Below are 24,977 nucleotides of genomic sequence, written 5' to 3'. Positions count from 1 at the left end.
AATGATCAAAGTGTTCTTCTCGCATAATGTATTGTGTGCAAAAGTGGGATATTATTATGTTCCCCATTTGGGATATCATTACATTACATTGCACTTGATGTTTTGCCATTTTTGACAACCGTCATAAGTGTTGAAGAATAAGATGCATTGTAACAGTTTTGTTGTTTGTTTGTTGCTTTAACCACTAGGTGACCCATACTGGTGTTAATAAGCTGTAATACTTCATTCTATAATACAGCTGTTAGCAGTATTTCGGACATTGCGGTCATATCAAATCTAGGTAAGAGAAACCGATGATTGAGATCGTGAGCAGCAACCAATGCCATATGATTCACAATAACCAAAGACGCAAGGTGGCGTCAACATTGTTTGACGATGTATTCTAATACTTACTTTCACTTGTTGAAGTATGTGAACAATTCACCTTATCAGTTGTGAAAATGTTAGCATACATTCAAAAGTATATACGTTTTAGAATATCTAGACATCACCGTTGATCCGGACAGAGGAAAACGGATAAGCGAGATCTGGGGCGTGATCATGTCATAATCGTGTTGTTGTCAGCAGCTAACTGTTTTCGGGTTTTACAGGGTTGTATCGGGTAGTGTAACCCAAGAGAGGAGTTTTGCATTCAAGCACACTAGTACTGCCCTTGCGCATTTTATAATCTATACTCCAGTTGCGTGTGCAGACAGACGCTATGACTGATAAGCGCGTCACGTGCGGGGAGAGTACAAAGCTGTTAGGCATGGCCTCTCCCTTTGTATGTTTTCTGAGAAATATATCTCAGTTACTGGAAACAAGGCTGATTAACGATTCTCAACACAAGAGGGAATAGGAAATATCGATACAAAATTTGTGTAACGCACTATAAAATTTCACGTGCTTTGAACAACCGCACACAGGTGGTACATTGATAACCTATAGCTCTCAAGCAAGGTGGATGCAAGGTAAGCAACATGGCGACATGTACACCATGCAGCCAGATTTTGCTAGTGATTGTCTAGTGAAACTACTATCATATTCACATAGCATTTGCTATACTAGCATTATCATACATTATCGTGATAGGTTTAGGTAAATTATGTTTGGGACTCAGGAGAGCTGTATCGGAATGCGAGTAGAAAAACCGTGAAATGGTTCGGGACACAATGTAAATTAGGAGACGTTGTTGACAAATCTGCCTCATTATCCTAAAATGTAATCATCTGTAATGCTACAGCAACTAGAAATTGTGCAACATCAAGGAACGCCCTTTGATTGTATCACATAGGCAATGGTTGAAACAGCAATTAATAATATGAGGTAATGTTGTATAAGATCTCTATAAATAGCACCCGTAATGGCTGCGCCCGTGAACAGTACACAGATCAATGTTTCAAGCCATTACGTATTGAATTTGACTGATTCAAATGTGACAGCACATGCTAGGGTACTTCAACATAGTGCTAAATATTACATTTTTAATAATGTATAAATTCAATAATCCAGTGAAAATCCGTTGCTGGGGTGGGGGACGTTAATGAGTTTTATTCAATTCAACATGAGTAATTGCAAATTACATAAAAAACAGGTATGGTATAATGTCTCTGACAGCGCTATTACTGTGTAAGTTCAACTTTATCACTTTAAAGCGAAGTTTACTCGAGAAGTGCTTAAATGCACACTGTCAGTAGGGTTTCTGTTCATGCCTGTGCATGCTATGCAGTATGGCTGAACATACACTCTGTCAGTTATAAATGTGATTGCGTAATATCTTTTCCAGGAAGTAGATCTCTATTTGGAGAACGATAGTTGGAGTGAACCATTACATAGGATAATACACAACGCGTTGTTGTCCCGTTAAAAATGAATGTCTTTAAGGACTGAAAACACTTGTAACAATACAGACAGTGAAAATTTGGTTTGCTTTGGTTTTTGTTTACCGTCGCACTCAGAAATATTCCACCTATATGGTGACTGTAAATAATTGAGTCTGGATTACACAGAGTGTTGGATAATTCAATATCTCCTTGTCCAAAGTCTACAGCAGTGTATTGATGCTCATGATACTCTTTTTTGCTAATGGAATTGACGTTTTACTCTACATTTGACCATCATGATTTTATCAACGATATTGATAAGATGTATTCATCTTTACCCTCATCTGATGACTTAATAATAAGAAGGGATGTTCTTTTGTCATTCGAACATTGTCAACTGAAGGAAGGCAAATCTCGCTGCCTTGATATCTTAACTGCTGTTGTTTTGAAAGAATGTGGAGAGCGACTATTTGCCATATTTCAGATGTTTCAATGGTCAGTTAGGTCCAATGTAATCCCCACTCTCTATAAAAATTGAAACGTAATTCCAGTCCCGAAAATAAATAATCCAGTCGTAAATAATGACTATCGCCCAATTGTTTTGACACCTATAACGATAAAGTGTTTAGGATGGGTTATCAAAATATTGCTACTTGTCATTTGCTAGATCCTTCACTGTTTGCATATAGACCAGGGTGTGGAAAGGAGGACGCAAAATCAACCCTCCTTCAAAATTTTTACTCTCATCTGGAGACTTGTAACAGCTATGTAAGAAGCCTCTTCATTGATATTTCTTCTGCCTTCAATACCACCCAACCGCACCTTTTCATGAGTAAATTGTTTAACCTTTAGCCTGCTGAATTAATTTCAGCATTCAGCGTTGATAAGAAGGTGGTAATTTCAAACAGTCGGTGTGTCACTAAATAAGGATCAAATGAAAAACTATTCGGCTCATTAATACTAGATATCGATTTCAATATTCTTATTACTGATATTTCATAAGTATCTGACTTTAATTTCGTTCAGTTGTATCGACAAATATCTGCGTGACGGCAAATTACAAGTTAATTCTGAAATAGTCGAAAACGTTCGTTGTAAACAAATCATATTTTCGAGTCATCACAGGTCTTACTGAAATGGCACTATTACGTTTTTTCAAACGTGTCATGTCATGAAAATAGCAGAATAATATTACATGATTTATAAACATTCATGAGTGCTAATTTCAAGTGTTATGGTTCATTGATATTTGCACAAACCCGCAAAAAGCCGGTGTTAGATCGTGTTTCACGAACAAAAAACAAACATGGCGCGCTTCGTTCAACTCCTCCATAAAATATACCTATATTGTCCTGACGAAAGCATACAGAACGCTTCTAAGTAAGACATGGCGAAAGAGGGAGAAATTCACATTCTGCAAGTGTTTCATTTATCATTTTCCGTTTAGTATGACGAGAGACAGGCGAAAATTATATTAAGATCGTGAAATCTAACTTGTTTTCTACTAAATGCAAAGGCCACCGGATGCGATGTCACAGTCAGGGATTGCCTCATGAAATTCATTCGTTATTGAATATTAACAGAAAAGTTAAAGATATTTTGTCTGGCAAACCCAAATTTAGCACAAATAACTGTTTGGAATGATTAATAAGAGCTCATAGCAATTTCTTGGTGTCTTTTTTACTATGTAATTCGCACACTGCAGATGCCAGTTTTTCAGTATCTTTTATTTGAATTTTTGTTCATATTAGGCACATTACTTTATTGTCCACTTAATATAAAGATAGCAAAGATATAATTGTGATGCATGTTGATCCCAGCTTATTCTTTTTTTCACATGGTCCGACACAAAAACGTTTACAAACATCATTCTCAACAACAGGTGCGCGGATATGGGCGTGGCATTTGTGTTTCAAAATAACATTCATGCTTGTCTTTTTGTGACGATGTAGTGTAGTAGCAATTGCAGTATACATGTTTTATAAACTAAAATATATTTTCGGTTATAGTTTCACATGAAACCGGGGATGATTTAATAAATATTGCGTTCATATTACATGAATGCAAAAATTATATGTCTCACTTGAGAACAAGTTGAATTACATTGATAATTGTATGCAATAGATTAACGTTCTTGCTGAATAATTATGATAGATTTGTCGATGCTTTATGTTTCATAACTGGTTACAACTTTAAATCTTTTCACATATTTTCATATGTTAATTGATATTAATAATATGACAATTATGTTTCTCTCCCAAATAGTCATGGGCAAAGACACTCACGATCTGTCAATGCATTAGCAACGTGCAAATAACCAAATTTTAATTAATGTCTTTCAGTGATGTGGAAAACTGATAATTTTACACAATTCTTTAATACAACTACATGTATGCCATAAAATATATGGAAAGATGTTTCATATTATTTTGTGTATTTTATTTCTTTGTAATATCGTGCCAAAATGTATATCAAATACAAATGGGTGATGAGCTATTTTTGTTTCCAACAGTACCTCTTTGTTTGATGAATTATTTTGAATCACACATGACTAATGTCATTTATGTTGTTGCAGTAACAGTATATCTATCAGAAAATGTTATCATTTGATTAAGAAAAGAAACCATATACATGTAACAATTTATATTGTCTCTGGTGAGAGTAAACAGGTCTCATATTCTGTAAATAGAAATTATTCTACCTCATTCTCTTTTCCTGGGTTTAGGAGCAATGTCACAATATGAAATGATTCTATTGAACTTTCAAGGATTGTTTCTGTTTGTTGAAGTGTCTGATGATGATATACTCCAGTTATATAGAGTTCAATAGCCTACACCATCATAAAACAAGAAATATCAAGAACAGTCTTCTTTAAATAACAAAATGCCAAGGACTGAGCAGTCTTTCGTTTAAGATCTGAAAGCATTTGATAAATATGTCTTTGCCATATACACCTGGCAATGAAAGAAAATCCAACTTGAAATCTTAATGAAATGGCTCCAAACTGGACAACAAAAACCACCTACTGCAGAGCTCAGTATTAGGAAAGAGAAATCTACTTGTCCGTGGTGCCACCGTACATGATTACCTTGATACACAGACTAACACAGGTTGCACCTCCTGCTCAACAATTAATTATCTGTCACTTGTAGTTTTGACATTCCATATTCAAAACATCACTACAAAAACATTATTCTAGGTCTGGTATGATAATTTCACATTACTTCATGAAACTTCATCACAAGAAAAAAAGGAGTCTGTCTTTCAATCATTGTCGGTGTTATCATTGCTCCAAGAGTTCGGATCATCAGTCTGTTTCCCAGGTGAAGTCTGTTTTAACAGTAAACTATGAACATAGACAGTGTGCACGTAGGTAAAAAGTATAGCCATAAATATGAGATACATTTTGCAGTTCAGGTTGCACTAGTGCAATATCTGAAAGCTGTATGGAGCCACGGACTGAGCCACATGACATGATTTTTTTACACAAATATGCATACACTTCAAACAATTTGATCTGAAACATTACCTGCATTATACTAGGAAAGCTCTGCTTTTTGGAGTAACAGAATAATTTCAGTTTTGCTCCAAATTCGTGAACAAAAGATGTGATGTTTAGCTGTTTTAATGTCTAAAATAAATACTGATTCACAAAGACGATGACAGTTATTTTCTAAGCAGTCATTAATTTTATGAAATCCATTTACGTTACATTCTCACACTAGCTCTGCTTTCGTTGGTTCTGCGAAAGGAAAAATGATTTTATTCATGACATCTTCAGTCATCAAAATTGTACATCTTATAACGATATACACAGAACAATATAATATTATTGTTACGACACACTGACATTTATAAGTCTCCCCGCGTCAGAACATTCTTTGAAAAAAATAGACCGCGAAAATCATCGACTTTGGATTTGCTAAACTAAAGATCAACACATCGACGGCTAAGTTGAGGAAAAATACTGCAACACAGCAACAAATGACAACTGCTATTGAACACAACTAACAGTAAATAATTGAGGATGACTGAGAGGTAATTCTGGTGTATAGTATGGATTTTAAGGGGGAATTTGAATCAATTTAGAAAATGTATTAATGGTCGTTTTCCAACTCGTTTATATTTTACCTCCACGAGTGCCATGACGTGTACGCGCTTCCGGTTCATCAAGGGTGGGTACAATTACAAATATTGTGATATTGTTTCCTGATCTGCATTATATAGGTATAACGTCGTTTTCTTTTAATGCATATGAGTTCAGATTCTGCTTACGAACGCGTATTTTCAAACATCTTTCGTGTCTTGTCACTTAGAAAAACCGCAAGGTTGGCCACGCCCTCTCGGGTCACCTACGACTGTCAACATTGTGAATGTTGGAAGGTTTATCAAACAAAATCAAAATAAACTCTCTAAATATTGTAATTTCTGTGCATCACAATAACATTTACCCATTCAGACCATGTAATTAATTCCAGATAAAATAGTTGGATATATGAAAAGGATGGCACATTTTCTTCGGCATCACGATGCATGTGGACTTGTTTGTTTACCGCCGTTGCCATGATCGTTCCTGTTCATCCAATCGATGATGTAACATTGAGATTGGTTTTGTATATAATTATTTAAGCCGAAAGTTAGCAATTTTTAGAAAATGGGAAACTTGTGAGCTTTCTCTTCGTCAAAGAAAAACATATTGATTAAACTATCAAAAAATATTTCAGTATGAAGAAAATATTAGACTGGGTACCACTCGACGTGGTGTGCTTGAAAGTCAACAATGGCCGTTATTTTCGACTGCGTGGCGAGAAGTTTTTTAATTCGTAGGCATTTCGTTTTAAGGTACATATAAATATTGAAGATTATATATTTATAAAGCTGAGAATTAGTACATTCCACGCATAATTCATATGACACGTAAATCCAACTTGTTGAATAATTATTGCAAGTTTTATTTAGAGATGCCATTATCCTGCACTCCTGTCGAATAGGTTCGACAGTAGCATTGAGAGGATTAATCTTGGCGTTAATAGCAACCATATCAAATAGGTTAAAGAGTTCATGGTATTAAACGTAAAATTAGAAATGATATCATTTTGTTTTCAAATATAGCAACGTTTCAGCATTTTTATCATCCTCGATATCTCCAGGGTACACGTTCCGATAAGTCTCCACTATACCCTGTATGCATCTATTACCTCCCTTGGCTGGCTTTTTTATCCAATCAGGTGTCTACGCTGGGAAGTTGAGCGTAGCAATCACAACTTACTTCCGCTTTTTAATTTATCTAGTCGATTTCACTTGGCAACACAAGCCATGCAGAGGTTCTCTGAACGACGTAGAAGAGGTTCTTGCATATATGCCTTTGAAGTTTTGGACCTGTCAATTTGTCTGTATGATTTCCCCCAAATCTGAGTCGCAACTGCGACCGCTATGTTTTAGCTGACACTGGCAAGCGCGATAGTAACGGTGGCTATGCTGACTGGCTACTGTGAAAATGCGGAGCCAGCAAAAAGAGGTAACAAAATTATCGGGCCGACATGTAGATGCATCCAGGGTATAGTGGAGACTTATCGGAACGTATGCCCTGGAGGTATCAAGGATGCATTTTTATACGTGTGTAGAAAAGTAACCAACGCTACCTGTAATTGTCACCTGCTTGTAAGAATAACCAATTTATGTGGTATTTCAGGAGACAATGAATTCCCGGGATTGGCGGAGGTTAATGAAGAATTTGAAGTATCTTAAAACGGAGCTTCAGCTGGACGAAGGGAGTGACATACTCAATGGGCTGCTCGAAAAAGACGCAATCAACGAGAGCGAGTACAGAGAACTCAAAAAGATTTCTTCTGAACGTGAACGGGTTGAGGAACTTCTTTTCAAATTGAAACCGAAGCCTCCAGGCGTACAAGCGTACAAACGTTTCTGTGAGGTTGTGAGGGAAATCCAACCACACATAGTGGAGAAACTTGAAGCTACCCCAGACGACGCAGATTTGCAAGGTAAATTCCTTTTGGAGAGAGAGAGAGAGAGACAGAGAGAGAGAGACAGAGAGACAGAGAGAGAGAGCATTTTGTCAGAGCGCTCGGCCCATTAGTCATTAGTGAGGCGAACAAACCTTTAATCAAATCGTAACTAAGGACCCAGGACAACCCCCTGTTGGCAGTGTGCCTGACTGGGTTACCTTCTTTTCCATGTAGACCAGAGATCCGACCTCGGATCAGAAAGCCCATGGGTCTAATTCCGTCACTGGATTTGGAAACTGGAATTTGGAACATAGCCGCAAAATATGTCTCAGTATCCTCTACTATAATACTGTCAACTATGTGCGTCCGACCTCTGACCAGAAGGTCCATGGTGCTTATCTCAGCTGTGCGTCCGACCTCTGACCAGACGGTCCATGGTGCTAATCTCAGCTGTGCGTCCGACCTCTGACCAGAAGGTTCATGGTGCCTATCTCAGTTGTGCGTCCGACTTTTGACAGAAGGTCCATGGTGCTTATCTCAACTGTGCGTCCGACCGACCTCTGACCAGAAGGTCCATGGTGCTAATCTCAGCTGTGCGTCCGACGTCTGAGCAGAAGGTCCATGGTGCTAATCTAAACTGTGCGTCCGACCTCTGACCAGAAGGTCCATGGTGCTTATCTCAGCTGTGCGCCCGTCCTCTGACCAGAAGGTCCATGGTGCTAATCTCAGCTGTGCGTCCGACCTCTGACCAGAAGGTCCATGGTGCTTATCTCAGCTGTGCGTCCGACCTCTGACCAGAAGGTCCATGGTGCTTATCTCAGCTGTGCGCCCGTCCTCTGACCAGAAGGTCCATGGTGCTTATCTCAGCTGTGCGTCCGACCTCTGACCAGAAGGTCCATGGTGCTTATCTCAGCTGTGCGCCCGTCCTCTGACCAGACGGTCCATGGTGCTTATCTCAGCTGTGCGCCCGTCCTCTGACCAGAAGGTCCATGGTGCTTATCTCAACTGTGCGTCCGACCTCTGACCAGAAGGTCCATGGTGCTTATCTCAGCTGTGCGTCCGACCGACCTCTGACCAGAAGGTCCATGGTGCTAATCTCAGCACCATGTTATGTTCGCTAAATATGATATCAAACAGTCACTTCGCCGCAGTCAGCACTGGCACCAAAAGCCAGGTTTTTGCAAGCATGTTTATAAATGTAGTTTTCCGTGAAAAAAACGGTGAGTGCAATTCTGTTGAAACTAAAGTACTCTCGGAAATAGAAAAAAAGACGTTTTTTCACATTTGTATCTACTGTTTATGTAATTAATATATATGATTAAGTTTGAAGTATCTCTCAAACTAAGTTCGGCCTAACTGCGGTCTCAAAGGTAGGGAGATAGGAAAGACAAATTAGGGACTTAACATCGGAGAGATTAGTGCAAAAACTGGAATGTGTTATTTTTCTAAATCAAAAGCGGCTTATTTGGAACACACCACGGCTTTATGCAGATTAGTGTGCGATGATATAATTGTATTTCAAAGGACACTTTTTCATTGCCCATTCATTACACTTAGCTTCGTTATATATGATAGCTGACGTAAACAATAATAACTTTAATACTCAAGGGTGTAGCTACCAAAGAGTGCTCACTGTCATTATAAAAAGAAGGAAGACATAGAAGGGTGTCGCCGACCGTGGCTGGGGTCGGGATGGGGAACAGAGACGGCGTCATACCTGGCTGAGCTACCTAGTGGGCACCTATAGTCTGATCTATTGTTTTCAACAGCTATGCGTCTTTTTTTCAAAGTTTTGTCCGATTTACGAGTAAACATGCTTTTCCGGATATCCTATTACGCATTCCTCTGAAGCCTCGGTTTGGCCCATGTCGGTTATTTCGATATATCCTAATTGCAGTTTAGGGATGCAGTGTAACAGCATGGTTTCTTTTCTATTTCCGACAGTACTTTAAGTATGTTACTTCCCACAATAATTTATTCATTGCTCGCAGCTGACCCACCGCAAACAGAAGATGTCATCAGGGATGCTCTGCTTGATAGATTTATCAACCGAGGAGGCTCCACATGTCCCCTTCCAGATCTGAAAGATATAATCAAGGAATGTGTGACGATGGCAGAAGTGAACTATGACTGGAGTGACAGACAGCTGAGGGACTTCATCACAAAAGTATTCACTGACGTAACTTGGCAACAGCGTTCTAGAAGCGAAATGTATCCTTTCAGTGTTGAAGTCTTATAATTATGAAATATAAATATTTTATTAACTTTACAAAAACATTTTAGCAATGTTCGTCTCGCATGTTCACCATGCTCAGTCTTTATTCAAATTTCCTTAACCCTTCCAAGACCGTATTTTATAAACTTACAAATTAGACCTTCACTGACAGCTACACGTACGTAAATACTCTATTCAAACTGCTTGAGTGTCACTTATTGCTTCTTTTTGTCTACAAGTTCCTGTGAAATCAATATATGTCTGTCACGTAAACTGTTTGAAAAAGAAGTAATCTGTGAGTGAGTGAGTTTAGTTTTACGCCGCACACAGCAATATTCCAGCTATGTGGCGATGATCATTTTGTAAATAATCGAGTCTGGACCAGACAATCCAGTGACCAACAACATGAACTGAATAAGAAGTATATTTAAAGATGGAGCTTTGTTCATTTATTAATGTACTCTTTAAAAAAAGTAGGGACACATTTTTTTTATATTTACAATTAAAAATATTTAGGAGATTTATCGGAGTCAGTCAGTGTTAATATGATATTATTGAATGCTTTGAGAGTGCGTCACCATTTGCACTTCCTTAGAACCGTAGCTATTTGGAATGTAGTTTTGAAAGATGATTGGTTTTATGGCATGTGATTTGCATGTGTACGATTTTAATTTTAAAACTAAATGAAACAAACACTATCAAATGTGTGATGAGTGTCAAATTTAATGTTCCAAGTGATTCAATAGGCTGCATAAAAATTTTTCTTACATACCATTGTTCCATATTATAGAACCAGAACTGGGCATCACATCAACACCGACCAAAGAAAATGTCGAAGTGATGCAAGTTGACGACCTTTGTTGTTTCCTCAACCGTCATCCTACAATTGGCAAGAAGGACGACGTCACAGCAACATGCAAAGACGAATGCATCACTGGAGAAGTATTCCTTTCACTGGAGGAGAAAGACATAAAGGAACTTTTCCCTTCTTTGAAATTTGGGGAGAGGCGTGCCATGTCATTACTCATTTCAAATATCAAATCGCAGTCTCTTGTCTCTGGAAACACGAACACTGACGAAAGTAACATTAAGTCACTAGACATGCCAAAAGAAAGGCCGTATCAAGAGACATTAAGGAAGTTTGACTGCCCCATAGAACCGTGGACCAAGTATGTGAAAGGAAGAATTGTGAACACTGACTTGCCCGGTGGTAACATGGTAACGCCAGTCAAATATTTTGCAAACATTGAACAGTCAGCAGACACAATTCAGCGAATGGCAGATGTGACAGTTGCATTTGCTGCAGCGTGTATAAACGACAGACTTAATGGAACAATCTACTTTGGTATATGTTCAGATGGCACACTGGAATTTCAGCCCGGGGAAGTTGTAGGATTCAACCTTGACAAAGAAAAATGTTTAAGTGAAATCAAGAGCAAAATACAATTTGCCTTTGAAAAAAGACAGCATGAGATTGTAGCTCAAGTAATACGAGATCCATCATTTGTAGAAGTCATTGACAAGGGCAACACTGACATCCTTCTTTATGTTGTAGAAGTAGATGTTGTTCCAACAAGTCAGGTCGTAAACAATGAAGTGTTCCTCATCAGCTCGAAATTTCCCAGTGGAAAGAAGAATAAACAGAGACTGTTTCGATATACAGATGGTGCTATAAAAAGGCATGATGGTAGAGAACTTGTGCTCTTCACATCTAAAACGGTCAAGGATTTAACAACTTTACGTAGAGCCCAGGAAGACAAGACACAGGCACCAGAACCTACCCCAAACCTCAGAAAAAAATTCCTCAATTTGTTTACCGGTGGAACGGAAACCTTAGAAGATGACGTTTATCTTGTGTTGCTGTTAAGTCCCCTTGGTGAAAAAATGGATGCTGGTTTCATAGAAAAAAATCTATCATTCATCAAAGATATAGATGCAACAGCAGTCTTTGACTTTGAGCCTGAAAGTGACACTAAAGGCCTATATCATTATGTGAAGAACGAAGAAAGAGTTTTGCAGGTCTTAACGACGGACAACTTTGACAAGAATGGAAGCGAAAATCACGCTGCATTTTTGGAGAATCTTCAAACGTCTTCTATGAAAACATGGACATTTTCTAACGGCTATGAATGTCTGGGAAAGCAGGCAATGGGGCCATTTGAGTGGAAACAAAAGCGCATTGAAGGTTTTAGGGGAGCCATACAATATTATTATGATACCATACCCCTAGGAAGAGCACTGGTGGTAGTCTTTCTTTTCTCTTCGAATTATGAGGTTATGCTGGAGGCAGCGGATGAGATATTTACAAAATTCCAAGACCAGTGGATAATACTGGCTGAAAACGATACTATTTCAGATCTTTGGAAAGAACAGATGGTTGCTCGCCACTGTGCTGATACGAGATTACTCAAAGAGAGGTGCGTTATAGGTATTCCTTGGAATCATCTGAACGAAGTCATCTGTCAAGTCACAAATTTGAGAAAACCATCTGCGTGCCTTTTACCAACATCAAAGGGCATGTTTTGCTCTCTGCGTCAAAGGATGAAAGAGGATATGTGTGATTTGGACATTCTCAGTGCTCAGCAGTGCAGTGACAGTGAAATTGCAAATGATGTCGAAAAGAAAGAAGCTAAAAGACGTGAAGTAGAAGAGAACTTTTTCAGGGGAGGTGAAGTAGACTGGTGGAATTTTTGGTTTTCTGGAGATCATGTCCTAAAGAGAGCTTGCCACGAAGACCTGATGACTGAAATAACAGACGCCCTCACTGCTACTAAAGAAACTGACAACAAAGTAGCTGTGGTGACACTGGTACATCAGCCGGGGTCAGGGGGTACCACAACAGCTCGTCAGATCCTTTGGGATCTAAAGGACAAATACAGATGCTGTGAAGTGAAGCAAATCAATGACCAGACACATGAACAAATAGCAACTCTGAGAGGGTACGAGGATCCTGAATCTCCAAAACCCCCACTGGTTTTGATTGACAACCAAGATGATGAAAAGTTAGGCCTTCTCTATTCTGTCCTGGAGGACAAAGCTCGCATTGCAGCAAGATCATCTGATGGTATTCTGTCTGTTTTCTGCGTTCTTCTTGTTTGCCAACGAAGGGCTGACTTGCCAATACAGTGTGACAGTCGGAATGTACTACTCAAGCATGAACTGACCAAAAAGGAACTTGCCTGGTTTGAAATAAAAAATGCTGCTCTTGAGAAAAGGTTTAAAGATGACAAGACAGTTGATCCAAAACTCCTGATATCCTTTAACATCCTAAAGGAAGGATTCAACAGTGATTATATTCAAAGAACTGTTGGAACACTGGTCAGTGACATCACAGATGTAAAAGAGCAAATGGTCCTAAAATTCCTTGCTCTGCTAAATGCCTATGATGTTGACTTCAGTCAGATCCCAGTGGCTTGCTTTGATCCGCTGATGCAAACAAAGTGTAACATGCTTATCCGTACAGGACATCAGCGCATCTATGCAAGGCAAAAAGGTTGGGAGACATGCCTAAGTTCATCATTGAGGGTGCTCCTAAACAAATCATCACGATCAGCTGGCCAGGGGTCAAAGGGACAGACATTGCGCATCATACATAGCCTCCTTGCACATGCAATTCTTCAGAAGCTAGTTAAAAAGCTAGAAGAATCCATTGTTGACATAATGACCCAGCTACTTGATTCCAATGTGTTTCTCGTTCACTCAGCTCATACTGAACGTTTACTGAACATTGTCAAAAACATCATTAAGAAAAGATGTCTCTCTAAAGATAACAGAAAAGAAAGGTTTTCACCATTTGTTTTGGAAGCAAGTGAACGTGTAGATATTGATGGAACTGTGAACGTCATGATCAAAGTATTTGATATGACTGAAGACGCACTCATTGCTCAACAAATCGCTCGATTTTACATGCATTGTAAAAACTGGACACAAGCTGAACGCTTTGCTAAGATTGCAACAAACAAATTGCCCCGAAGCTCCTTCCTCTGGGATACTCTAGCAATGGTTTACAAGGAACAGCTCTATGTTGAATACAATCAATATACAAAATCAGATATGAAAAAGCTCAATGAGGATGATGCCAAACGTATTATTGGAATTGCCTTCAAAGCAAGAGAAACATTCAGAAAAGAGCAACAGCTCAGTGAAAATGAAACCACAGCTATCAACAATGCCGGATATTGTGGAGAGATCAGAGTTATTATACTCTTGCTGAATATTTTCCCTGCTTTTCAGTGCTACACAGGGAGGGAGGACATGCACAAATTCTTGGTTGATGCAAAGTTTGTTCCTGAAACATTTCAGTTTGTTGGCGAAGATGACATTGGGCGTTTGAAACAGATGCAAGATGATGCAACGAAAGCTCTTCGAAGACTTGATGACGAATTGCATCAGCTTAAAAGTGTGACATCTGCTGACATTATGCCAAAGGATTCTCACCTAAACAAAGATCTCCTTATCAAATATAAGGAAAATCTTGACGATTTCTTTGGAGAAGGAACTGATGCAGTTCCCCGTGGCTTAAATGAAGAAGAAGCTATGGCATATCGCAGAAGACGTGCCAGTAGGTTAGGTGTTTCATCACTCGCCAGTGCTCTTCGTCTAATGACAACAGATAAACTGAAACTTTCCAATGCCTACAAGTTAATGGTGGAAAATGTCAATTCACCTGAAGCAAATGCTTTTGATTTTGTTGCCATTCTGAACACAAGTATTGCATACAATTTAATGGCCGAAAGGGAACAAACAAGTGCAAGTTTCCAACAGATGCTAGAGTGGAGTAACAGGCTTTATGAGCTAAGAAATCAACAGCCAACAAGGCCTTACCTTGAGACTTTCCTGTATCTTGTTCTGTTTCATCTGCCAACGGAGGATCGTCACATGTATCAGCTGTGCTCATCTGCAAAAATTTTGGAGGCAGTCACCCAATGGAAAGATGCATTTTACATGAATCATCCGAGACAAAAAGATGGAAACCGCCATTTCCGGAAAAAAGATACAACATATTTCTTCCTTGGAAATGGAAAAGACATGGAGAGCATAGTTTACTATGAAAAACTAAATGGTCTGAATGATGGGAAAGCCGACATTGGAGATGGAGTATGGCGCACAGCAACAGCCTTGCACAGACTGAAGCGAATGAAAGGAGTCCTCCGAAATGACGGACTAGAAATCAGCATGCAATTGCAATCATCAGGGGGCAACATGTTCACTGTAGCAATCCCAACATCACTACCTATTCGAAAACGATCGCTATGGCAAAAGAATGTGTACTTTGTCTTGGGTTTTGGCTGGTCAGGTCCAAAGGCATATGATGTTACAGATGAAGAAGTCAAGGAGTTTCCCGACACTCAGCCTTCAGAAAGCAAAAGCAGAGATCGAGGTCCTTCCACACGTAATCCTCCATTTGTGCCAAAGAACCTTGACACCATCATGAGGAGTATCACAGAGAAAGAGGCAAAACTTGACAAGTTGAAGAAACTGGATGTACGAAGACACAGAGGGGTAATTACCAAACTTGAATCCAATACATTTTTAAGTTTAGTAACGTACTTTCTCACAATACAATGTTCATGAATCAAAGTGTCCTCCTTTAACACTGACACAGTAGTACATAAACTAATGTGCATACTAACCCAGATGTTGTTCATATAATATCAAGATACCTTAAACCTATAGTGAATGAAACGAAATTGTGCACGGAACAGTAACAGACCTTCCAAAACAAGACAATGTCAGTAGATTTAATCATTCAATTTAAACTGTGTCATTTAGATTTTGGTGCTGTGGATATGCAACCTCTCTATTACAATATATGTTCGGGGACCAACTGGACCAGAATCAGTTCAAATTATTAACGTAGTGACATGCCAAGGAGCGTAAACTCGTCTTTTCGGATGAGTACCCTTACAACCTTTTTCTTTTGTTGTGTCATTCAGACTAACAGATGGGGTCGAGCAATGATTTGGGGAGCTCTTAGCTTCAGCCTAGCTTCGTGTCTTCCAACAACTATTAACTGATGTTGCATGTGTGAAAATCATGTTGTCTCTATAATGTTTCCGTGTCTGTTACTCGTCCTTAAAGACCACAAGCTAGACATCACCACTCTACCATGGCAATCTTTATCCCCACACGTTGTTCCCACTAGACATTTTGGGGATGGAACAATGACCGTCAGCTCTTAAACTGACAGCTCTCAATTTAAAATGTGATTTCACACTTTTGCATTGTCCCTGTATGAAAAAGCTTGGTATGAGTGTTACTAGCATGTTCAGTTCATTCTAGAATTTAATGCATAGAACTTTATAATGTGCGTAATTTTCTTATGTGTTTATTTGTATTACAAATTTTACAGGCAGTCAAAAAACTCCAGGAAGAACTTTGGTGTCTCTATCGAGAAAGAAACGATCTGTTGGGGATGCAGTAGACACGTTCATTTGGCCAGTGGCGCAATCCTCACCAGATAATTTCAACAGGACTACTGACTTAATCGTTCAACTGATGTCACTGATGGCATGAAAAGCTTCTTATACAACAGAACTGCAGCATCTAGGATAAGGATGAGAATATGTAAATGTAAATGGATCGAGCATGTATCTTTATCAGCTGTGATGACGAAGGTGAAATTTTGATCTGTTTATGTTATGTTGAATAATATGTTTCAGTTTGTTATTTGGGTTTTGAGGTATTGAGGTTAGTCTGGCATGTACATTTGAGTTGTGTTCTATTCTTGCTTGTGCTCTTGTTTATCTTCTGTTTACTTTTTATGTAAACTGATGCTGAATATGTACTTTTTATGTATGGTGATATTGACTATGTAAATGATTGTTTCTGCACCACACAATCAAGTGATTAACATCATGTGCATTGATCTACACAATTCGCATGGGATGACACGTCAGCATAACTGACCTTTCAGTTACCAAAGCACGGGTCGCTGAAGGCATATTTACATTGGGGGTACAATCATAAGATGTTGAAAAACATCTCTAATACGTGCATGTATGTACCTAGAAGCCTCACCAGTTGATATGCAAGCTTCAGTCACATCGAGTTACATGATGCCCAGATTATTGCACGGTTGCAGTCATGCAACCAGTATAATTTTGTATTCATTACTAACAAGGGCAGCTGAAAGCTTGTTTGTTTTGTAACGTTCAATCATTTCTCATTTTGCTTTGAACTAGTTTATGTACATACTTATAGTTGAGCTACTAGTTTATTCATCAAGTTTGGGGTTAGGGGACGCTCCTTTATACTGTGTATTTGCATTGAATTCTTTTTTTTCTTTTTTTTTTCTTTTTTAAAGGGGGGGCGGGGGGGGGGGGCGGGTTGTCAGCAGTCAGCTTTTAAAAGATTTTGTCAATGCCTTTATGTAAAAGCATGGATGGGTATTTGGACTGGTTATAGGTAAATGTGTTTAGAAGTGTGTGCATACGCGCGTGAGTGAGTAATGTCTGACTTGGTGTGTCAAGTTCGGGAGTGGGTGTCGTGCGTAGTGCCTATGAGTGTGCTTGCTTGATCAATTACTTGATTATATTAGCAGCTTACCTGCTGTTATTTGGCCTTGTTGGGTTCTATATCCAAACATTTGTTTAACGTGACTCATAGCAGTTCTGTAGAAATAGTGTGTTGTTTTATTACCTATTTTATTATTTCATTCACATGCTTGTATTGGTGTTGCAGTGAATAATGTTTCCTGTCGTTAATTATTGTTACATATTCCATGGAATGTAACCTTAAACAACATTTGTCTTTATAAGTGTACACTGTTAAATAGATTAAGGTGCATCCGTTTATCTCACCAGGAACGAAGGCTCAGTTGAGCCATATCCTTTGTACATCCTCCCTCGGACTCCATGTCCTTCGCGCATCGTCCATCTGACGCCATGTCCTTTGTGCATCTTCCTTTGGACGCCATGTCCTTTGTGCATCTTCCTTTGGACGCCATGTCCTTTGTACATCCTTATTCACACGCCATGTCCTTTATGCAGCCTCCATCGATGCATGTCTTTCACGCATCCTCGTTGAGACGCTATATCCTTCGTACATCCTCCTTTGGACGCCATGTCCCTTGTACATCCTCCTTTTGGGTGCCATGTCCTTCATGCATCCTTCTTCAGACGCTATGTCCTTCGTACATCTTCCCTTCAGACATGTTATAGGTTGTTCGTCGCATTCTCAGAGACGGCAAAACTCGTCAGCTAAACTATAGCTGCAATGTTGCCGATGTGAATTTTAACTCACTCATTCTTTTATATAATGAATGGGCTACAGTGCCCAAAGGCTGTTACTTTAATAAGCTAGATGCTTTTACTTTCAATATGAAAAATATTGTTACAGATCTAATCAAGTTTTCAAGATCACCAGATCGAATAGACATGCAATAGGAAGTTGGAAAGTGTGAACCTGGTCAAGATTGTAATCTAAAACCCAAACAAAATGTACATATACCGAGATCTATGACAAAAACTTTCTTTAGTTTATGCTCATTGTAGCATGTTATGTTGATTATTCATCCTGCTACTTCCGGCGTGTTTGTGTGTCATTACTATCAGGTTCGACTGTATGTACTACTGGTCTTTCACCTTTTATGAGCGCTTCTGTGTAAACGTTCTTGTTGCAACGAGTCAGTTTATATGCTTCAAATGTTCGAATGTGTGCCCGTTTTTTTCATGGTTTCATTTTTACCGAATCTATTATACATCCGCCGGCACAAGTACGCTCGGGCAACGGCATAGACAGCTTCGCATACATACAAAATGACAAATATATTTATATTGATATAGCAATGTGCACAGAATTATGTAGCTGTACTGTCGTATTCACAATATGAAACTCTCTCAATATGAAAATGGACTCTCTCTCTCTCTCTCTCTCTCTCTCTCTCTCTCTCTCTCTTTCTCTCTCTCTTTCTCTCTTTCTCTCTTGGATAGCCACCTGCCTTTTTATTGGACCTGTCTGTTCTAGCAGACTTTTGACTGATTTCAAGCGTCAAAAAGTAAACACGATAGGATATGTCATTGCCCATAATGAAGTTAGATGTGATTCGATGATAACTTGGCACACTTACTTAACTTGGGTTATAGTAACATGACTGGACACTCCATCTTGAATATGGTCCGCGAGACCACTGTCTAATCACCAATTTAGTCTAAACTTAATGGATACCTTTTTATTATCATCCTTAGCAAACTTTGATAATTAATCTTCCTAGTCAGTGTTGTTTGTTATTGATACACCCAACTGTGTGTTTTAGAGCCAATTATGAATCACTTGTGAATTAGATAATGCATTTGAGATCAGATTGAGTTTGCTCTGTATCTCTATATGACGCTAACAACACTTTTGAAAGCATACATCAGCAGAATATTTTGTTTCGTATTAGTTTTATACCTGCTACTGAAATACTGTATGCACATTGTTTTCAAACCCACTTACAGTTCATACTTTCATATTCGTAGGCAAGAAATTATAATATATTATAAAATCTACAATTTAAAATATACTTTTCATCCACTGTTTGATAGTGTGGCTCCCTAAAACAGCCTTTATCTTTTATATTTGACTACTGCACAAATAAAATATTGATTGTTTGTTTGATTAACTTGTGTATACTGTGAAGAAGGCGATCTGAAGCGCTACACAGGTCAGAAGACACGTTTCATGTGGGGAACTGGAATATTTGAAGTAAAAATGTAATGGATGCCAACTTCTTTACTGTTATGGACACAACGTTTCGGGGTAGATTCTTACTCCTGAATCAGGTAAGAATATTCTCCGAAAAGTCGTGTGCATCAAACTAAAGAAGCTGACATCAATAAAATTCTTGCCTTTATATGTATCCTTGTAAATGAGTGTGTTTAGTTTAACGACGCACACAGCAATATTCCAGCTATATGGGGGCAGTTTGTATATAATCGAGTTTAGAGCAGAAAATCTAATGATCAACAGCATGAACATCGATCTGCGCAGTGAGGAACCTACGATGTGTCAAGCAAGACAGCGAACCTGACCAACCGATCCCGTTAGTCGCCTCATACTACAAACATGAGTTGCTGAAGCTCAGTAATCTCGAACTTTCATTGGCCCCCTTCTAAATGGAATATTTGCCTTTTGCGTCATGTTCAAGTTGTAAGCTAATGGAAAATGTAGTTTCTGTGATTACAGTCAGCGACCCTTGACAATGGTTACATCGTGAGACAATTTTAACATAGGAGAATGAACACTTGAGACACAAACTGAATTTAAGTGATATAGTTTACTAACATTGTTCGGACTAGTCGCTTCGAACCACTGGTTCACGGTTCACTGAATGTGATGGATGCTTTTTCCATGGGGCGGGGTATACATGATTTATTCTCCCTCGCAAACTTGTATCCGCCGCTTAGGTGGTGTACAGCACCGGGCATAAATGATGACTTTGTTCAAAAGGTCACGCAAACCAATCAGCCATTGAAATTTTACATGAGGAAGGGTAATCGAGCTTGTTGTCTCTATAAATATTTCAAAACGTGTCAAGTGATTTTTGTTCAAACATTCAAGGCCTTATTCACGTTTCACAAAGTTCCATTTCAAAAGTTCTATTTTGGACCCTGACATTATTGCGTATAGCTACCAAATGCTGGAATGGAGGTGGACATAAAAGAAAACTTTACCATTAACAAGTTGAAGTTATTCGTCTTGATATATGCTTTTGTACAACATTTCACTTTCAATCTTTGTTACCACAACAATACCGATACAATGATCAATGTACCACCAGTTACCGCTAAATTATTGATCAGTATCATCAGTTAGCACTGAAGCAGTGATCAGTATCACCAGTTACCACCAAATCAGTGATTAGTATCACCAGTTCCTACCAAGGTCAGTGATCAGTATCACCAGTTCCCACTAAGGCAGTGATCAGTATCACCAGTTATCACCCAGGCAGTGATTAGTATCACCAGTTCCTACCAAGGTCAGTGATCAGTATCACCAGTTACCACCAAGGCAGAGATCAGTATTGCCAGTTACCTATATCACTAGTTACCACCAAGGCAGTGATCAGTACCATCACATACCACTAAGACAGAGATCAGTATCATCAGATACCACTAAGGCAGTGATCGGTACCATCAGATACCACTAAGGCAGTGACCGGTACCATCAGATAACACTAAGGCAGTGATCAGTGTCATCAGATACCACTAAGGCATTGATCAGTATCATCAGATATCACTAAGGCAGTCATCAGTATCACTAGTTACCACTAAGGCAGTCATCAGTATCATCAGATACCACTAAGACAGTGATCAGTACCATCAGATACCACAAAGTCAGTGATCAGTATCATCAGATACCACTAAGGAAGTGATCAGTACCACCAGTTACCACCAAGGCAGAGATCAGTATTGCCAGTTACCTATATCACTAGTTACCACCAAGGCAGTGATCAGTACCATCACATACCACTAAGGCAGAGATCAGTATCATCAGATACCACTAAGTTACCACTAAGGCAGTGATCGGTACCATCACATACCACTAAGGCAGTGATCAGTATCATCAGATACCACTACGGCATTGAGCATTATCATCAGATACAACTGAGGCAGTGATCATTATCATCAGATACCACTAAGGCAGTGATCATTATCACTACTTACCACTAAGGCAGTGTTCGGTACCATCAGATACCACTAAGGCAGTGATCAATATCACTAGTTACCACTAAGGCAGTGATCAGTATCATCAGATACAACTACGGCATCGATCAGTATCATCAGATACCACTACGGCATTGATCAGTATCATCAGATACCACTAAAACCGTGATCAGTATCATAAGTATCCTGAATATACAGCCTTTGTTGTCATGATTCAGCATTTCTCTTTAACGTCTACATTTCATTGAAGACCTTTTTTTAAAAAAAAGACAGCATTTACGAAAATAGAGAAAGAACAGCGAACATATTGATATCATGTGGGTATGTCATTTCAGAGACATATGGGTTTGACCATCTTCGGTGACAAGATCAATAATGTGTCATTTTACACCAATTATTTTTTCATTGATCATCAGTGGTGAATATTATCATAAACGGAGGTTCACCTCCTTTGGGAGTACAAGAACATCCTTTCTCTTCAGCTGAGATAGAAAGGGTCTGGTCTCACAGATGCGGTCAGGACACCCGCAGATCTTCACTCGAGCTTCAGTCACCAATGCTCTGGGGATATTGGGATATCACAGACAATATTTTCAGTGAGTGGATATTGATTTGCTCCACACGAGTGTTTCTTTCAGCTAATCACTTATTTAGTCAACGAGGAGTTACTTAAAGAGTACCACAAAGACACGCGTTCTGATATCTGACAATATTTCATATGAGGGAAGTGGGGTTGGCTCGCTGCTAGCTCGGTCGTCACACCCAAGGCACGCGTTCGACCCCTATCATAGGTACAGTGTGTGAAGACCATTTATGGAGTGTGAAGTGTGTGTGAAGACCATTTATGGAGTGTGAAGTGTGTGTGAAGACCATTTATGGAGCTTCCTGTCGTGATATTGCTAGCATCTTGCCAATGCGGCGTAAAACTCGGATCACTAACTGAATATGTTTATGTCCATTTTCATGCCAAATAGCATGACTCCAGAGCGAAACGGAAAACTGGGTTCGATTTCCACTTGGGTACAATGCGCGAAGCCCATAGTTCGTGTCCCCTGCTCTAATATTGCTTTAATACGGCTAAAACTGACTTAGTACTAAATTCACTCTCTTTCCTCAAATACCGAGTCATAGGTTCCTATGAGGAGGACATAGCTAACAATCATGCTGTGGCATTAAGGTCGCTTCATCTTCATTTGAACTATAGTTAACTTTGAACCAGGTAGGTCATCGTGTTTCATTCGGTCTGGCAAACTGTAGAGTTGCTCCCCATTGAACTTTAACAAACATAAGCTGAGTTAATGGTGCAGCTGGTAGACAGGTGGTTCAGGGGTCAAAAACACCGCAATCCACTGAGTGCTGTGAATATATGTTCAAATCAAATATCTGGGGACGTTCCTAGTTATGATGACTCTATGCCTGTACGCGGGGGTTTGCACCAGACGAAAGACAGGATCTGACCACAGTTTGATCTTTCACGCTGGGTTATAAGAAACGTTCTGTGAGCGAGTGCGAGTACAGGAGTTTTCTCATACTTTGTACCCCTGAGGATTGGAAACTAGAGTACTCATTATAAGAAGTGACGTAGTCGGATATTATTGACATTGAATTATTTTCGCAATCCCACACAAGCAGTTACGATAAACATAAAAGTGTATTGTCTAATCTATGACAAGTGTTCATAAAATCGAAATTAGTCAGTGAATATTGTTTTATACCGCTTAGGGTAATGTTCCGACAGCGTCACGGAGATAAAATGGCTCTAAACATTGTTACATGTAGTTCCTCGAATGCAGGACGGGCAACCATTTTGAGTCATAGACTAAACCTCTGACCCTTAAGAGATCTAAAGGTTTGAAGCCCGTGAAGATCCAGGTGAGATCCGTGCCTATCTTAAGAGGTGAGTAACATGATCTAGTGGGCTTTGTAGGTCATCCATCAATGATCGATTTTAAACAACACAAAAAGTACATGTTCTAAATGTACAACGTTTAATGGTTTGATTAATTTGAACGTCAGATGATGAAAATGTATGCCGTCAAACTGGTTACACACAAAATATAAAAACAACGCCAATATAATTTCAATGATAACAAATCAATTATGCGAGTATGCGGCCCGTATGTGTGCGTGCATGTGTGTGTCTGTGTGTGTATTTGTCTATGTGTGTCTGTCTGTGTTTGTGTCTGTGTGAGTATTTTGGATTCAAATGGCACATTACATTAATTATCAATAAAACAAATATGGCACATGTATCTCTGTCACATACTCAACACACTTATTAATTAATTCAAGAATTCCAAGCATTCATAATTATTTTGAAATATGAATCAAACGTACTTGGTCAAATTTGAACTTAACATCAGTATTCACACCATAAAAAAATCCAATTTAAAAAATCATTATTGAAACTGCAGGCAAATTGCATGCACAAAATATCAATATGCTGCCCCGAGTTGAAAAGACAGCGTTCTGGCTACCTCACGTTCGCCAGAAAAGCCAATTATTTCGCTCGGTATTATGAGACGTTTATCATATGTCTCCGGTCACATGACCCGACGACGTCAGGTGGCGCTTCTCCGCGACAAAGTCATCCGTCATCACGTGACACTCCCAGAGCGAGGCTCAACGGTCGTAACTGGACGTTTAGCCGTCATTAAGCCTTGATTAGAAGGTTGAAAACATTCGTTAATACACCACAGCGGGCTAATTATCGCCAACGCTCTACTGAGGAGCGGGTTATTTTTGACGTGTAAGGTCCCAGTGGTGACAATTAGCCCGAGATCAGAAGGAATAGTGCTGAAAAGCCAGAACAAATATTTATCATGTCTGATGACATTAACCCATTGTTGGCTGGTTTTATCTAGTTTTTTCCCCTTTTCTTATAGGGATTGTAACATTAAAGATCATCTTCAATGAACTCTTGCTTATGATGACTTTTAAACATTTGAAATTGACAGAAAATAATTGAAATGCCACAGCTAATTCTGATTTTCCAATAGAATCAATATTAAATACAGGAAGTTGATTTCAAGTCTGAGACGGTAGAGATTTATTAGGATATCGCAAAACACAGCACCGATATTGTTTGTAGCATGTAAGAAGGTAACCGTTAGACAATTAATCACGTTATTTGTGACATATCACGGTGAACGTTGAACCAAATTGATTTAAAGTGACATGAGAATGCTTCCTGTAGAGACCCGACAGAAAACTTAAGACTTGAATATGTATGCCCATGCCAGAAATATCAATCAGCATTCTTTGACTTTTTATGACCTCAAGAGAAAAACACTCCATGTGGACAGAATTAACTGTCTAATTTTAAACTTATGTTCAAATTACGTTA

General features: G+C 39.0%; 1 protein-coding gene across 1 annotated transcript; it reads left to right on the top strand.

Moving 5' to 3' along the window:
• The first annotated feature begins 715 nt into the window (after nt 1-715).
• LOC137287595 (sterile alpha motif domain-containing protein 9-like) lies at nt 716-19,555 on the top strand. The gene is made up of 6 exons (XM_067819967.1): nt 716-950; nt 7,495-7,804; nt 9,760-9,979; nt 10,115-10,161; nt 10,774-15,485; nt 16,336-19,555. Exons 2-6 carry the CDS (start codon nt 7,501-7,503, stop codon nt 16,405-16,407), a joined length of 5,355 nt encoding a protein of 1,784 aa, XP_067676068.1. The 5' UTR covers nt 716-950; nt 7,495-7,500; the 3' UTR covers nt 16,408-19,555.
• Nucleotides 19,556-24,977: the final 5,422 nt, after the last annotated feature.

Source organism: Haliotis asinina, chromosome 6, assembly GCF_037392515.1.
Source record: "Haliotis asinina isolate JCU_RB_2024 chromosome 6, JCU_Hal_asi_v2, whole genome shotgun sequence".
Taxonomy (NCBI): domain Eukaryota; kingdom Metazoa; phylum Mollusca; class Gastropoda; order Lepetellida; family Haliotidae; genus Haliotis; species Haliotis asinina.
The sequence above is the reverse complement of the archived record's forward strand: the minus strand, read 5'-3'. Positions and strand labels throughout refer to the sequence as shown.

Excerpts from the sequence above, each read along its gene's own strand:
- LOC137287595 (XM_067819967.1), top strand. The coding sequence starts at position 7,501 with ATGAATTCCCGGGATTGGCGGAGGTTAATGAAGAATTTGAAGTATCTT. Across the intron at positions 7,805-9,759 it reads AGACGACGCAGATTTGCAAG|CTGACCCACCGCAAACAGAA; the intron begins GTAAATTCCTTT and ends CATTGCTCGCAG. Across the intron at positions 15,486-16,335 it reads ATGTACGAAGACACAGAGGG|GCAGTCAAAAAACTCCAGGA; the intron begins GTAATTACCAAA and ends CAAATTTTACAG.